At 37.6% G+C, this 16,779-nt stretch overlaps 1 protein-coding gene across 3 annotated transcripts in view; it reads left to right on the top strand.

Moving 5' to 3' along the window:
- Positions 1–13,867, top strand: part of TKT (transketolase) — a 32,322-nt gene extending 18,455 nt beyond the window's left edge. For all 3 annotated transcript variants that reach the window (XM_088134181.1, XM_088134183.1, XM_088134182.1), the window contains 9 exons: positions 110–228; positions 2,566–2,759; positions 4,208–4,372; positions 7,061–7,217; positions 9,639–9,769; positions 11,198–11,281; positions 11,424–11,517; positions 13,020–13,142; positions 13,547–13,867. In XM_088134181.1, coding sequence (XP_087990307.1) covers positions 110–228; positions 2,566–2,759; positions 4,208–4,372; positions 7,061–7,217; positions 9,639–9,769; positions 11,198–11,281; positions 11,424–11,517; positions 13,020–13,142; positions 13,547–13,734 — 1,255 coding nt within the window. In that variant the 3' untranslated portion in view covers positions 13,735–13,867. The remainder of the gene's footprint in view (positions 1–109; positions 229–2,565; positions 2,760–4,207; positions 4,373–7,060; positions 7,218–9,638; positions 9,770–11,197; positions 11,282–11,423; positions 11,518–13,019; positions 13,143–13,546) is intronic.
- Positions 13,868–16,779: the final 2,912 nt, after the last annotated feature.

Genomic DNA, 16,779 nt, shown 5'->3' with positions numbered 1-16,779 from the left:
TTTATATCTTTATAGTTAACAGACCATATGTATTATATCATACTTAAAAGTGTTTATTTGGCTAGCTGGTCTTATTTCCGTGAAGCTAATTGATTGGTTTGCATTCTAGCTGGCATGCTATCATTGTTGATGGGCACAGTGTGGAGGAGCTCTGCAAAGCTTTCGGTCAGACAAAACACCAGCCCACTGCAATTATTGCCAAGACCTTCAAAGGCAAAGGAATAGCAGGTAATGCCAAGCAGCTGGCTCCTCAGTACAGCTGCAGCCCCTGCTTAAGGATTACATTTTTGTTTCATTTACTAAGAAGCTAGTAATAATAAGTAATAATAAGTAATTCTATAAGATCTTTGTGTGTTGGAGTACTTTATAAATCTTGTCTTGTAATAGTACAATTTTTGTAGATTACAATTTTCCCCATAGGACAGATAAGGATCTTAAGAGGGAGCAATATGTTTAAGTTCAAGGTGAATGTGAGATTTAAATCAGGAATTTATTATTTTGTCACTTAGGTTTTTCTTTTTTAATCCGTTGTTTCTGATTATCCCTTCCCTCTTATGAAAAGGATTCTATCAGCCAAACAAGAAAGAGGCCATTTCCTTCTACAACTCCGATGCGTATTTCTAAACTAAACTGTTTGGTGATATTGCCCCTGGGGGAGTGGGGGCAAAGACCTTTTTCACTGAAGTTTTGCCTATAGTATATCTGGACTGTAGTAGCCAAATTTGATTGACGATCTCATCATACAATTTAAAAACCAAATATTAAGACTAACACGAATCATCTTTTTGAAATGGGTTATTTTAATGAAGTTAAATTGCTTGCTTTTGTTTTGTTTTGTTTTTTTGTTCCCGTCTTCATTGCAGCTGATTATATTGTAAGGACAGTGAAAACTTTCCATGCCTCATGAGGGCTTGTATCAGAACATTTGAACTGAACACTCGCCCTTTTTGTTTTCCATTGAACTTTAGCTGTAGTTGAACCTCTGCGTAATCAAAGCCTTTTACTGTATCTGTCATTGCTGCCAACATGCAATTGCAACAGTGCTTGAATAATCGTCTTTCTCACCAATTTCTTGAAATGAGAGAGTAAGCAGAAGTAGAATAAATGTTTTAAGTCTTTTTGTACAGTATTTTTGCTACAATATTTTTGAGAGCAATAAAATATGCTACAAAAATGACAAGAATTTTGCCAAGAGTTATTTATTTAAAATATGAATAGAATAACAATTTAGAGTCAATCCAAGGATGAGGAAAAGAGAACAATTAACTAGTATATGAAAATGTCAAGTTCCATATTCTCATACACCAGCAGAATACACACACACACACACACACACACACACACACACTGAAGAGCGCAGTGCTAGGAACAGCTAAGATACTGCACAGAACCCTGAAACTCTCAGGCCTCTGGTAGAGGACCCGAGATTGAGGAAGACACATACCACCCATAGGGGTGAGAGGGGATCTTTTTTAATAGGAATATATACTCTAGGGATTGCTTAAATGTCACAATTTGTACAATAAGGAAAAGACAGAAGGCAAGCAAGAGACCAACATTGGGGAGGGCTATCACCTCCATGAGTTTTCTGGATGAAACTGGTTGGCCAGCATGGAATGCTGGACCAGAAAGTATTTTGGTGTTCTTCAGTAGTCTCAAAAATAGGTAAATAAAGCTTAAGATGTCTGTCATTTTTCAGGAACAAATGCTGCCACTCTGTGAGGCTTTGGATGGAGAAAAGAATCCAGTATTTAGATCCTGTTACAGTGAGAGTTCTGAAGCAGAGAAATGTTTTATGCTTGCACAGAGTGCCTGTTTATTCATACCCTTAACTACAGAATATCTGGAATGTCATTTGTTCAGTTAAGATTACTGATATGCTGACTAAATTAATTACTATAGCCCACCCTTGTCCATGGAGTCAGGATTTGCAAGAAATAAAAATGATCATATGAGCTGCTGAAACTCATTGTATAAAGAATACAGATAGGCTAATGAGTGAGGGTATCAAATATATACAGTGGAATTAAATGGATGCAGATAAATACATTTCTTGAAGAAGTTTTTTTTTTTTTAACCAATAGAGATGCTTCTAGAAATGAATTATTGAGAAGATGCTTGGGAGAATGATAAAGTCATTGATTGGTTCTTTTTTTATAGTTCTATATTTTTATCATATCCTCCCTTCTAGGTATTTAGGGTACTTTACATAGCTCTTCCTTCCCTAAGCACAATTTTATCCTCAAAACAACTCTTTGAAATGGGTCAGATTGCATATTCCAGGACTGTGCCATGAATTTAATGGATGAGGTCCCTAATCCTAGTCTAGCCATTGTATCACTGAATAATGATATTGGAATATACTTTGACGGGAAAATAAGGAGAATGAGATAAGGTATTTGGGATTAGAGACTGACTGTAGTACCCAAAAGCAAAACATTTCAGTTACAAGAATGAAACTGCTGTGGCAGAAAATGCAGGCTAAAATGCACAAATCTAATAAGTCTTGCAGTTAAGATACTGTTGTTCAAATATGCTGAAAAAATGTGTATAATAATTCCACAGGGGTTGAAGATAAGGAAAACTGGCATGGCAAACCTCTTCCGAAAGACATGGCTGAGCAAATCATTGAGGAGATCAATGGCAAAATCCAGAACAAGAAAAAGCTTTCCCCAACACTTCCACAAGAGGATGCCCCAGCAGTTAACATTAAAAATGTCAAGATGCCATCTCCACCAAACTACAAGACAGGAGTTAAGGTACTATGATGTTTTCAAATAATATGTTGCTTAAACATAAAGGAGAGCCAAAAGGGCTTTTCTTTTCAAGGACTGCATGGTTTATGGAGGTAGAGTATGAGAATAAGTGGTGTTCATTCAGTAGTTTATAATCTTGTAGAATATTCTGGAGTACTTTCAGAAGCCTATCTTCGGGAGTTGCCATTGTAACTGATTTTTTATAGTAGCATAATTACCTTTCCAGAACAGCGAGAGTTACTCTGAAGCATGGGGCCAAACAGATTTTTTTCTATATAATTTTCCAAAACAAAGATTTCTCCTTATAATTACTCTTCTTTCCTGTTAAATGGCCAGCCCAGAATTCTAGAGGAAGGCCCTTGCAAGATAATCAAAATGGAACCTTGTAGATTTCACAAATAATACGCTGCAGAGTGTGCTTAGGATGATGAAGTGAGATCTTCTTTAGGCAGTACTTCTGTAAAAAGCTTCTGAAAAAGTTCCAAATCATCCCTGAAGAAATTTAGTGAAAATTTCAGGCATTAAGTTGCCTAGATCCCAAGTGTTAATGAAAGTCGAGATATGTTTGTAAAGATTGGGAAGGGCTAATAAAATTTAAATACTAGCTTATCAGTTTTGGACCTCAAGAGTCTCACTGTGGTTGATAAAATAATAAGGTGTCCCAATAGTGTCCTTCACTTGCTAGTGCTGGGTTGAGATCCCCAGCATGATGTGCCCAGGAGCTCCTTGGCTTACCTGATATGTTAATGTTTTCAAACAAAAGTTAGCATGCTGTAAAGCAGATGTACCACACTTTACCATGGTTTTTAATTTGTAAGAATGGACCTCACATAGGACTCATAGACATTCTTAGAAAATGAATATGAAGATTGCTGCAGTCCAGTGCTTTGTTTGGAAATGTGCTCACTTGTCCACAAAAGGATAGATATAATAGAGAACCTCTGCAGGAGAGAGTGAACTAGGTGGGTGGCTGCAAAACGGGAATAAATTGGTGCTTTATAATTGATTGTGTCTCCCATGTGTATTGTGTTTGTGAGGTAGATCAGCCACTTAAGGCAAATTAGCCCTGCCTCAAATTTTCATCAGTGCTTTCATGAAGTACTGTGCTACATCAAAGCAGAATAATATGCCTTATTGAGTCATGCATCTAAGTAGAGGCATAGAAATAATTTATCAGAATAATATCAAAAGGATATGAAATTTACTAGAGTTTTTCATAGATATTGCCTAGATATGGCAGAGTATATGTTTGGGGTCATCAAATGCTAAATTTGAAAAGTTTCCTAAGATCAATGCCATAGAAACCTTGCTATTCCGTAACATAAAAGTTATGACAGGTCTTTCTAAACTCTTCAGTGGAATAGTGATTATTTGGATTTTTGTCACTAAATATTTTTATTTGTAAGAATTATGGAGTATTTTTAAAGGGTGCACCTTTGTTTGCTTCACAGTTCGCAACCCGTAAAGCTTATGGCGTGGCTCTTGCAAAACTAGGCCACGCCTGTAACCATGTGGTTGCTTTGGATGGGGACACCAAGAATTCTACTTTCTCTGAGCTATTCAAAAAGGAACATCCCAGCCGTTTCATTGAGTGCTACATTGCTGAACAAAACATGGTATGTTCTTGTGCTGCATACAGAGTGTGATATGTACAAAATAAGTTGACTTGTCAGTGCTGACCTGTCATCATTACTGTATCCGTGTCATTGTCCCATTTCATAAATAAAGTGCCTGGAATTGAGAGGTACAGTACATCAAACGATGGTGAAGTTGATTTAAGGTCCTCACGTCTGGGTCACATATTTCCTAATACTATAATTCTCACATTGTCCCACCGTATCTTCTCTTTCCCATCTTTTTTTTACAGCACATTTCCCTTCCCCCAGCCCTTGGATAATTTGTCACTTCTCTACCAATATCCAAATTGCACAGACCTTGAGCTGGTATTTGTTTATTTGTTTATTTATTTATTAAATTTTTCAACCGCCCAGAGTTCAATGGGGGAACTCTGGGCGATTCACAACACACATTAGAACATAAAATATATAAACACATAAAACCTTAATTTAAAACATTACTAAACCGGAGGAGAGACCAAGAGGATGAAAAATCTGAGGCTGAAGGACTCTATGGGGCTAGCCATCCCCATGCTTGAGGTATTCTCACCCCACCCCAGGCCAGGTGGCAGAACCAGGTCTTCAAAGCCTTACAGAAGGCCAGGAGAGTGGGGGCTAATCGCACCTGCGGGGGCAGGATGTTCCAAAGAGCAGGGGCTACCGCAGAGAAGGCCCGCCTTCTGGACCCCGCCAGTCGAAGTTCTTTCACTGAGGGGGTCCGAAGCATGCCCTCTCTGTGTTTGTTTGCAACATTTGTTGCTCAGCAGCCACATTTATTTCAACCAAATCTGAGCATTTTATAATCTTAACCTACATAAACAAGATTAAAATAGGAAAAATAGCTAAAAATAAACAGTATACATAATAAGAATGGACATGGGCCTGAAGTTTCTCTTCTCCAAATTTTGGCAATGCCTGATAGTGATGGGAAAGAAATGAGGCGTGAAAGGAGAAGGTCATAGATAGCCTGGGCTTCTATATGGTGCCTGGTAAGTTACCGCTGCTTGATAGGAACAGCTAGAAATTTGTGAAGGAGTGAGCAGATAGTTCAATTTAATTTAATTTAATTTAATCTAAATCCCCTTTTCCTCCAGGAACTCAAGGCAGCATATATAGAACTCTCTCCTTTTTTAACTCACAACAACAACTTTGTGAGATATCAGAGCAGGAACACTTCTATCCTAGTCCAAATTTGGGGGATATGGGTGGCATATAAATTTAATAATAAATGAATAAATATAAATAAATAAATAAAATAATGAAACATTACTTTCTGTTAATTCACTGTGTAGGTTGCTAAATATTGTGATGAATTTCTCAAAGCCAAAGGTTCCATCATTTCCTTCTGCTCCTCTGTTGCACACCAATTTCATTATTCAAAACTGCTTGTAGTTAAATTGTTTGATTATATTTACATACTTTTTATTTTTAAAATGTTAGGGTCATTTTAAGGGTCAGAATCTTCCCAAGGTGTGTTACAAGCAGGGGTTTCAGTCTTTCTTAGGCCGCAGAACCTGTTAGTTCTGATCAAGAGACAAAGCACTGATGATAGAAAAATGGCAATAAAACAAAAAAGAAACTATTAATTATAAAGGCAAAATTAACATTTCTGCTGAATAAGAAATAAATCTAGAATTTCATGATTGTTTAGGAGGTTCATGCTTTAACCAAGCAAATCAATGCTCAATGACAGGGACATGATTGCTTTTCCTTGGATAAAAGTTCATTATTTGGAGTAATTGGTGTTCCTGGAATTGGAGCTGATCTTCTTTATTTAGCCTATTTCTATACTGGTTTTTGGTTGCTGCATGTAAAGAGAAGGTTCTCCCACAGAACCCAGTTTGAAACCCTCTGTTAATACTACAGTGAAAAGACTGTTTTTATTAACAGAAAATCCCACCATAATATTAAATCAGGTGAAACAAAGATTATGTTGTTGTTATTATTACTACTACTACACTACATTATTCTCTTTCTTCTTTCTCTTTCTCTTTATAATGCATGGTGTGCATTATAATATGTTATTTTCAGTAAGATACTTCAAAGGTCTGATGAAATGAATCATAACAAACAAAAGCTTGTTTTAGAATATTTTTTTTCTGAAGCCCTCCCCCCCCTTTTTTTTTTTGCAAAAGACAGAGTCTTTGGAAATTTTTATAATCTAGCTCAGTTACAACTGAAAACCCAGAATAGAATAGTAATCCCATTTAGGGGAAGGTGTAAGAATGTTAAGTCTCTGGAGGTTTCTTAAAACCTGGAAGTGATGGGACCTGACAGGCCCCAGCTGACAAGCAATCTGTAAGAATGAAATCACTGCAGAAAAAGCCCTCTCTCTTATATTAATTAGCTTAACGTCAAAAGAAGACAAAATGAAAAGGGTCTTCTCTCTTCTTAGGCTTAAGATGTTGTTAAGTTGGTGCAGAAGGTGGGGAGTTTGGGTTCAGTGTCCCACTCAGCCATAAAACTCAGTGGCAGATGACACCATTTCCCATGTCTCAGCCTAACCTACCTGACGGGGTTGCAGGCTTGCCATAAGGGTGAACTAGCTAAGGAGAAACAGCCTGTATACTTCCCCAAGTTCACTGGGGGAGGAGCGGGACATAAACATAGCTATTTGAAGACTGAGCATTTCTCAAAATATGACAAGTGCCAGGATGAATTTAGTTCTTTTCCTTCTTGGTTTTGCAGGTGAGCGTAGCAGTTGGTTGTGCCACCCGTGACAGAAACATTGTCTTTGCTAGCACCTTTGCCACGTTTTTCACCAGGGCGTATGATCAGATACGAATGGCAGCCATTTCTGGGAGCAACATTAATCTCTGTGGATCTCACTGTGGTGTGTCCATTGGTAAGTATCTTAACATTTTTTCACCAGATTGTTGTAGTCCTCCAAGGGATTAGTAGTTATTGCATCTATACACCTATAACAAAAAGTGAACACATCTGAGGGAGTCTTTACCATTCCTTTTGTAAACATACCAAATCCAGGGAATATTTATTGTTTTTTTTAATCACTTTTTTAGTTTTGAGAAAGAATTATGAATACTAAGTGAATGTCTTCAAAGAGCAAGTCCACCACGTACAGCCTTTGTTTCCTTTCAGTAATAACATTAAAGGCCATATTATTACATATATTCTCTTCTATTAGTATTAAGTATTAGTATTAGTATGCTCATTCCAGCAATATAATTTCAATTTGATTAAAGCACTATAACAGCTTTCCCCAGTCTGTGCACCCTCAAGATGTGTGGACTTCATCTTCCTGAATTTTCAGTAGTAATTGGGAATTCTGGGATTTGAACTGCACACAGTTGGCAACTGGGGAGAGCTGCCCTATATAAGATGGCAGAGTGACCTGAAAAAGACAAAAAGGGCATGCACCAGTCAGTATGGTGCCAAACCCCCCAAGAATGCTCCACCTCCATTGTCCAAAGGCCAGCTCTCCTGAACAGGAGAGGTTTTGTGATTATAACTATCTGTTACCCCTTTGTGGTGGGTCATGAATTAATATAATGGGTCAGACAAACCCTGTGGGAAGGTCCCAAGCAGAGCAGGAGTTTTATAAGAGTCAACTTACATTCCTCAGCATCTGGCACCACAAGAGGCCTTTTGGCTCTTATACCAGCAGTGATCAACAGCCATCATGAGCAAGATGGAGTCCACCTGCATGCTTGGCTTTTTCTTTCCTTTTGCCTTAATTTTAAGGACAGCGCTCACGTAGTAGCAGCACACGGACTGCTTCCACTCTTTCTGCCGCATCCCAAGATTATACATGCATCTCAAGGGCTTCTGCTCTCTGGAAAAAAGACTTGCAGAACTGATGGCTTGCTTAATATTTTGACTGAAGTCTGCTTTTTAAATGACGTATTTTAGACCTGCTTCCCCATAGGCCAGTGTTGTCCAAACTTGGCCACTTTAAGATGAGTGGACTTCAACTCCCAGAATTCCCCAGCCAGCCATGCTGGCTGGGGAATTCTGGGAGTTGAAGTCCACTCATCTTAAAGTGGCCAAGTTTGGACAACACTGCCATAGGTCATCCATGCATGAATTAAGAAACAAATGCTGGAGTTTGTAATTGTATTGAGAAATGTTCCAGCTTGTGCCAAGTATTGCTGTTTAGTTTCCGATAGTTTTAGCATCATTTTAATATGTGGGAGAGATTGGTTGTACCCAACAGAAGTGAAACAGAAAAGTGAGGTTTTAAAAACACTTTTTCCTTGTATGCTGTATAGATATTATCACTATTGTTGTATCTGACAAAGCCAGCCAGCCAGCCAGTTTTAGCCTCATCTCCAAATAATTTTGAGCCACACAGGTCTTCCATAGCTTATGAGAAGTATTTAGAACTGTAATGGTTTTAACATTACCAGATAATTATATTTTTCTGTAAAGGAAAGCATACTCATTTCAGGAATATAATCTCAAATTTCAAGGCTAAGAAAAACCTCTGTCTTTGCCATTTTTAAACCTTGCAGATGTAGAGCAACTGTGGAATTTTCTGCAATATATGATGTTGATTTTCCATTCACTGAACTACTGTTGTAGAATTATGTGCAATTTTCATACCAATTTTTACTGAATATAGAAGATATTACTTGTTTGTTTTAAACTCTTATGGCACCTTAAAGAAGCAAGTAATGTTACTAAGTAGTTTAATCAAGTGGGAAGTGGAAAAAATACATTGCCAAGATTTATTCTAATTTCTTCAACAACAACCAAACCATACAGTAACTTTTCCAAATGGTCTCCCTGGAGGAAGATGTCTTGTATGAAGACTATGTTATCTGTTGCCATATATAAAGAGCACGTTCCTGTTGATTTTAACTATTATTAGTTTGAGAGCCAGTCTTATCTAAAACATAGGATATATGAATTTTGCTGTGATTTTGATGTTCCTTGTAAATGATCACAATGGGATGCTCTGATAGATTCCTAAATTCTTCATTCCAATTATCTTTATTTCATTCTGTGCTTGTGTGTGTGATGTGTACATGAACACTACTTTTTTCACCACTGTGCTTGCTTTAGTTTTTGCTTTATTACTGCTATCTTATCCTTGATTTTTCTTTTTAACCCAGGTTTTCTTTCTTTTTAGTTTACTTCTGTCTTCTTTCTTTGCTATTTAGAGGGTTCCAAGTTTAAGGACAAGGTGGAATGTAGTCCGTGAGTGTGTTATATTTATTTTGGATACTTTTTGCTTTAAGAAGTACACAGAGAAGCCATTTGCTCAATTTTATAGTTACATCTTCTTCTAACTTTCTCTTTCCAGGTGAAGATGGGCCTTCACAGATGGGCTTGGAGGATCTATCCATGTTCCGAGCCATTCCTAATTCAACTGTATTTTATCCTAGTGATGCTGTAGCCACTGAAAAAGCAGTAGAATTGGCTGCAAATAGAAAGGTCAGCAACTCTTCTTTAGTTTCTTTTCTTTAAAGAAGGTGTGAGCAGTCTTTTGTTGAATCTCAGCTCCCAGCCATCCCAACCAGTTTTGCCAAAACGGGAGAAGCTGGGAGTTGTAGACAGCAACTTTTGGAGGGCCATGGCTTGTCTACCCTTGTTTCAAATTCTTGTTTAAAATCCTTTCTGAACAGTATGGAAAAAATATTGATCTTACTTCTTAGTGGGTTGAAAAGAAGACTAACCCTGCCAGGACAGCTGCTGAACATCTTTTTGAAGGATAAAGGAGTTCAGCCTTCAGGGTGCCAATTACTGGGAATCAATCGAAGTTTATTTGGGAGACATTTGCCACTATTGTTTTCATTACCTAGAAACAGCCCTGTTCTCAAGTTTGAGCTTGTGTACATTAAACACAGAGAGAGTAGAAAAGGTTTGTGCCTGTTAGCTTCACTCTCTCTCATCACGCACAGAACAATCAGGGTCTAATACATATATATATATGCAATACCTCTGTAGAAACTTAACTCGACATCTCCTCCTCTTCCTCCTCCTCCTCTTTACAATTCACCCTTTGCTCCTTTGGAAGCAGTCCATTTCCTCTTCTTCAAACAGTGCAATTAATCTGGAAGCTTTCAATTAAAGAAATCAGTCATGCTCAGTACAAGGCAGTCTGAAGTCTGTTTAAGAACCTGGGTGGTTCCAAGTTTTGACATCAAGTTTTGACATCAAGAGCAACTGATTGATTGAAAAAGTCCTACTTATTTCAGTATGTTGAGAAGAGAAGTTAGTGAAAGGATGGAGGAGGCAGGCAAAAATCTTATTCTATCTCACTTCCATCTGATAAAGCTGAGATATGATCCTTCGAATGCAATCCTTGTATGAATAAAGCTATGATCTGTTGCGTTTGTGCCATTAATAAGGTAGACAGGACCTTTCAAACAGGATAGCATAAAAACCTAGGGTTTCACATTTTTCATTTATATCTCCTATTGCATCCTCACTTTGGGGCAGTTCTTTAAGCAGTTGTAACAGGTTTTTTTGGTTTGTTTTTTTTTTGAGTGCCATAGCGATAGTTCATCTCATCTTGATAACTTTTTATAAATTATATAAGGTCTCTTTTGAAGTGGTGCCCAGATTTCTTTGAAGAATGTTCTCAAGGTAGTGAGTTTTTATGTTTAAGTTTAGTGCGATGCTCCTGGACATCATCTGAATTTAAATTCTCCATCTCTCTTTGAAAAGAGTACATGACTCTTTTCTGAAGGTGAATTTTCCTGTGGATTCAGATAAAAGGGTATTACAGCTAAGAAGTAGACTTAATTAAAAATCATGTTTGTATCTCAATTCTGAATTAACTTTTTTTTTTAATTTTGAGGTTTAAATTCATACTTGCAATTGGTTTTAAAGTTCATGCTGTGTTCATTTTGAAAACAGGGCATATGCTTCATAAGAACTAGTCGTCCAGAAAATACTGTAATTTATGACAGTGGTGAGGACTTCCAGGTTGGACAAGCCAAGGTGAGTGATTTCAAAAGTCACCAAAATAATTGAACTACAGGAATGTCATTATGAAAGGTTGTGTCTTTAATTGTAGCACTAACAATCTCTGCAACAAATTACCTAAACATATATCTGATTTTGGTTTAAATGTTGTTATTAGGTGGTGTTCAAGAGTAAGGAGGATCATGTTACCGTCATTGGGGCAGGAGTGACTCTACATGAAGCACTAGCTGCCGCTGAACAACTAAAAAAAGGTGACTATACTGGACTGTCTTGGAAATGTATTTCAGGCATCATATAGAAAACAAAGGGTTAATGAAATAGGGCTGCTATACAGGCTGTGATGCAAGAGGACAGCAAGGAGTTAAACATTTAAAAACTAAGAAGTTGTCCCAGTGTAATGCAATTATTAGTGTTTATCTTTGGAATAGTGTCCAAATCAAGGAATGCTGAGTAATTTCAACCTCTTACATGTTCTACTATGACTGGATAACATGACTTCAGATCCAGGTTCCTCCTTAGCTATTTATAGACCTTGTATAAAATTAACATTCCCAAGCCTTAATTATCAATATCAAAATGGATTTACATAATGTCATATTTTCCCTTCTACTTTTTGAAAGTGTGTTTTACAGCATATTATGGCTGAACTAATACTAATAACTATCTATATTTCCTTTTAACTTGAACTTGTAAATTGTAAAAATTTAGTTTCAAATTTAAGCCATCATGGTTAGCATGGTGGCAGGCTATATTACAGCTACATTTGTGACTAAAAAAAAGAAAAAGGGGAGTGGGGAAGAAGTATGCAAACCTGTAAAGACACATGTTCTGCAGTCACAGTTAGAACTGTTGAATCTGTAGTATATCTTAATGGATAGTTTGAATGAGTCAGTCCTCATTATTCCATCTGTATAAGGTCAATAATCCCAATGATAAAATAATAACAATTCTGAAGCATAGGACCAGGTACCATTCATTGCAGACAACTTGTGTAAGAGCAGGACGTTGGGATCCATGTAGAAGAATGGTGTGAAACATTTAAATATTTTGACATTTGCCAACACTGAAAAGTCCATGTCTCTGTCTTAATTAAATGCGATAACAAAATATAGTACTAGGAAGGCAATTAAATTCTTAAAACCAAGACAATACAGTCTTAATACATTACTAATAAAGATGGTGTGTAGTCATTATCACCCAATGCTCTCTGGAAAAGCTTTGTTTTTACTACCTCTGGAAGGCCATTCGGGTTGGTACTAGTCTGACCTCAGGAAGAAGCTGTTCCATAATATGGAAGATCCAGTAGAAAAACATGGTCTGCAAGCCCCTCCCCCTCCTCAGTTTTGCCAGGCACCATGCTCAGATGAGTTGATGCCACTCAGAGAAATGGTCAATTGGATCATGACTTTCCCATCTCTGATTTTATGTTGTTTAATACCTGGACAAAGTCAAGAAAATATTTGGTAACATAAAAGTGGGGGGGATGTGAGAATTGGGAGATATGAGCAACCTCTTTCAAAAGTATGGAGAAACACAGAAAATCTGATTTACATATTTGAAAGATATAGAAATATAAAGACATTTAAGCTTATTCTGGGTATTCAGTAGTTCCCCCAGGCCTCATAATTAATGTGATAAACCACTTGTAGTTGAATGTTTGCATTTTTTAAAAAAATAACTTTTATGTTCCTGATTTGCATTTTGTGAGGCACATTCTGTATTACATGATTGTATTTTTATTTCTCATGTACAGAAAAAATTCCTGTCAGAGTGATTGACCCATTCACTATAAAACCTCTGGATTCAAAAACTATACTTGAAAATGCAAGAGAAACAGGAGGCAGAATTATCACCGTGGAAGACCATTACCCTGAAGGTAGGCTGGAATATAAAAAAGAAGTGTCTTCACTATTCACGTACATTGTACAATTTCCAGCCCCTCTTCTACCACTCTGCATCAACGCTCCCGTTTTATTTGCCTGGGACTGAAGGTGCTGCTTTCCACTAAGGAAAGATCAAAGACCACTGAATGCTTGTCCACTTGGAAAGCTCTTGCCTCGAGCTTAGCTCTACTGCCCAACTAAGATCTTGAGATTCAAACCATGATCTTGTTTTAAAAACTTTTTAAGGAAAGGCCTCTTATGGGACCAGTAACTCTACAACCTCCTGACCCCTCTAAATCGCCCAATTTTTTTCCCTCAATTTCTAAATAACTGTGATTAGCTGCTTACCAAAAATAAGCTCTTCACCTACCATCTTCTGTATGTCATACTTCTTTAGGTGGCATTGGAGAAGCTGTCTCTGCTGCTTTGATTGGAGAACCAGGGATTATGGTCCGTCGCTTGTCTGTCTCTCACATACCAAGAAGCGGGAAGCCCATTGAACTGCTTAAATTGTTTGGCATCGATAAGGATGCCATCATTCAGGCAGTGAAGGAGGTAGTGTCCAAATCAAGGAATGCTGAGTAATTTCAACCTCTTACATGTTGTATTATGATTGGAGCTTTGGTTGGCAGATTTTTTTAAAAAAAATACTGTAACATTTGAATACATGTTTAAAACTATATGCAATGAGTTCTAATAAAAGTAAACATTTTTGGAGAAAGCTGTTTGATTGTCTTGCCAAAAAGAATTTTGTATTAGAGTGCTGGAAGTTTGGAAACCTGCATGCTGTTTAACCAGTAGCGTAAAATGTGAAACATTATCTTCATCCTCCTAGAATATTAAATTACCATACTTTGATGATGTTGTCCAATACACTGAAATGCTTTATAAATTTTTCTTCTCCTCACAGTACTAAGGTGGTAGGTTAGGTTGAAAGATGGTGACACTTGGGACTCTATTTAAAGAGTTTCATACCTGATAAAAAAGAACTAAAGATGGTTCTCCAGTTGATAACTGTTTTTGAACTGTTGCTGTTTTCAGCCTTATGGAAATCTTTAGTTTCCCAATCTATGCACATGAATTACTTCTTGCAATCAGTTGCAGTGTCATTTCTTAGTCTTGCCTGTTTGACATCAGTGCTGTCTAAACTGAATATCTGCCCATAGTTCCGAGCTGACCCATTAATTGTTTCAAGTAAGCAGAATCCGTAGACAAGAAGCCTTAGGTCATAGTTCAGCTTTACAATGTATTACTAGCCTATTCAGCCATTGATGTTTAGAACAAGGTTGAACAAGTAGTCCCAAGAGAATGGAAAAGAAAACAAAAGTTTGCAATTATTTTTTCATGGCATTTCACTGTTCTTTGAGAAGTTCAGAGAACCTTGAATGTTCTTTCCAAATAGTCTCTCATTCAGAGAGATTTGGATTTTACTGCCCTGAGTATAGTTCACAACAAGTATTCATGTGTGGCTGCAATGAGTTACAATGCATTTTTGTAAGCTCCAGGATTTTGTTGCCTATATGTAGCATCATTTTTCCCCCCTCGTATGACCAAAATGAAAGCAAGCAATATGGCACCACACTTTGTCTTCAGATACAAATCAAATCTCAGGGTCTGAGTTGTCAAACACAAGAAATAATATTATAGTTTGATCTGTATAATTATTCAAAAATAAGTTTGGCTGAATTGAATAATGCTTCCTTATATATAAATAAGCATAGGAGTCTATGCTACAGTGGGGCAAAAAAGTATTTAGTCAGCCACCAATTGTGCAAGTTCTCCCACTTAAAAAGATGAGAGAGGCCTGTAATTTTCATCATAGGTATACCTCAACTATGAGAGACAAAATGAGAAAAAAAAAAATCCAGAAAATCACATTGTCTGATTTTTAAAGAATTTATTTGCAAATCATGGTGGAAAATAAGTATTTGGTCACCTACAAACAAGCAAGATGTCTGGCTTTCACAGACCTGTAACTACTTCTTTAAGAGGCTCCTCTGTCCTCCATTCGTTACCTGTAGTAATGGCACCTGTTTGACCTTGTTATCAGTATAAAAGACACCTGTCCACAACCTCAAACAGTCACACTCCAAACTCCACTATGGCCAAGACCAAAGAGCTGTTGAAGGACACCAAAAACAAAATTGTAGACCTGTACCAGGCTGGGAAGACTGAATCTGCAATAGGCAAGCAGCTTGGTGTGAAGAAATCAACTGTGGGAGCAATAATTAGAAAATGGAAGACATACAAGACCACTGATAATCTCCCTTGATCTGGGGCTCCATGCAAGATCTCACCCTGTGGGGTCAAAATGATCACAAGAACGGTGAGCAAAAATCCCAGAACCACATGGGAGGACCTAGTGAATGACCTGCAGAGAGCTGGGACCAAAGTAACAAAGGCTACCATCAGTAACACACTATGCTGCCAGGGACTCAAATCCTGCAGTGCCAGATGTGTCCCCCTGCTTAAGCCAGTACATGTCCGGGCCCGTCTGAAGTTTGCTAGAGAGCATTTGGATGATCCAGAAGAGGATTGGGAGAATGTCATAGGGTCAGATGAAACCAAAGTAGAACGTTTTGGTCTAAACTCAACTCGTGGTGTTTGGAGGAGAGAGAATGCTGAGTTGCATCCAAAGAACACCATACCTACTGTGAAGCATGGGGGTGGAAACATCATGCTTTGGGGCTGTTTTTCTGCAAAGGGACCAGGACGACTGATCCGTGTAAAGGAAAGAATGAATGGGGCCATGTATCGTGAGATTTTGAGTGAACACCTTCCATCAGCAAGGGCATTGAAGATGAAATGTGGCTGGGTCTTTCAGCATGACAATGATCCCAAACACACTGCCCGGGCAATGAAGGAGTGGCTTCGTAAGAAGCATTTCAAGGTCCTGGAGTGGCCTAGCCAGTCTCCAGATCTCAACTCCATGGAAAACCTTTGGAAGGAGTTGAAAGTCCGTGTTGCCCAGCGACAGCCCCAAAACATCACTGCTCTAGAGGAGATCTGCATGGAGGAATGGGCCAAAATACCAGCAACAGTGTGTGAAAACCTTGTGAAGACTTACAGAAAACGTTTGACCTCTGTCATTGCCAACAAAGGATACTGTATATAACAAAGTATTGAGATGAACTTTTGATATTGACCAAATATTTATTTTCCACCATGATTTGCAAATAAATTCTTTAAAAATCAGACAATGTGATTTTCTGGATTTTTTTCCCCATTTTGTCTCTCATAGTTGAGGTATACCTATGATGAAAATTACAGGCCTCTCTCATCTTTTTAAGTGGGAGAACTTGCACAATTGGTGGCTGACTAAATACTTTTTTGCCCCACTGTAATTAGATTTAGTGTTGTTTTGTTTCCTCTATAACTTTTTAATCTGAAACAATGTTTGTTTCAATATGTTGAGAAACAATGCAAAGCATACACGGTCTCCAGCATTAACTTCATACGAAGTTAATCAATCAATGAATCAACAATTTCATACATTGATTAACTATATTATACACCCTTCATTCACATCAGCCTACAGCGGAGCAAGAAGTGGCACAAATTTCCAGTGATTTAAACCATTTTATTTTACAGAATCTCTTTGAGATATTTTTTTCACTGAATCTGAAATAC

Source organism: Python bivittatus, unplaced genomic scaffold (genome assembly GCF_059951505.1).
Source record: "Python bivittatus isolate LINGU-HERP-01145 unplaced genomic scaffold, Pbiv_v1 ctg000080_np1212, whole genome shotgun sequence".
Classification (NCBI taxonomy): domain Eukaryota; kingdom Metazoa; phylum Chordata; class Lepidosauria; order Squamata; family Pythonidae; genus Python; species Python bivittatus.
The sequence above is the reverse complement of the archived record's forward strand: the minus strand, read 5'-3'. Positions and strand labels throughout refer to the sequence as shown.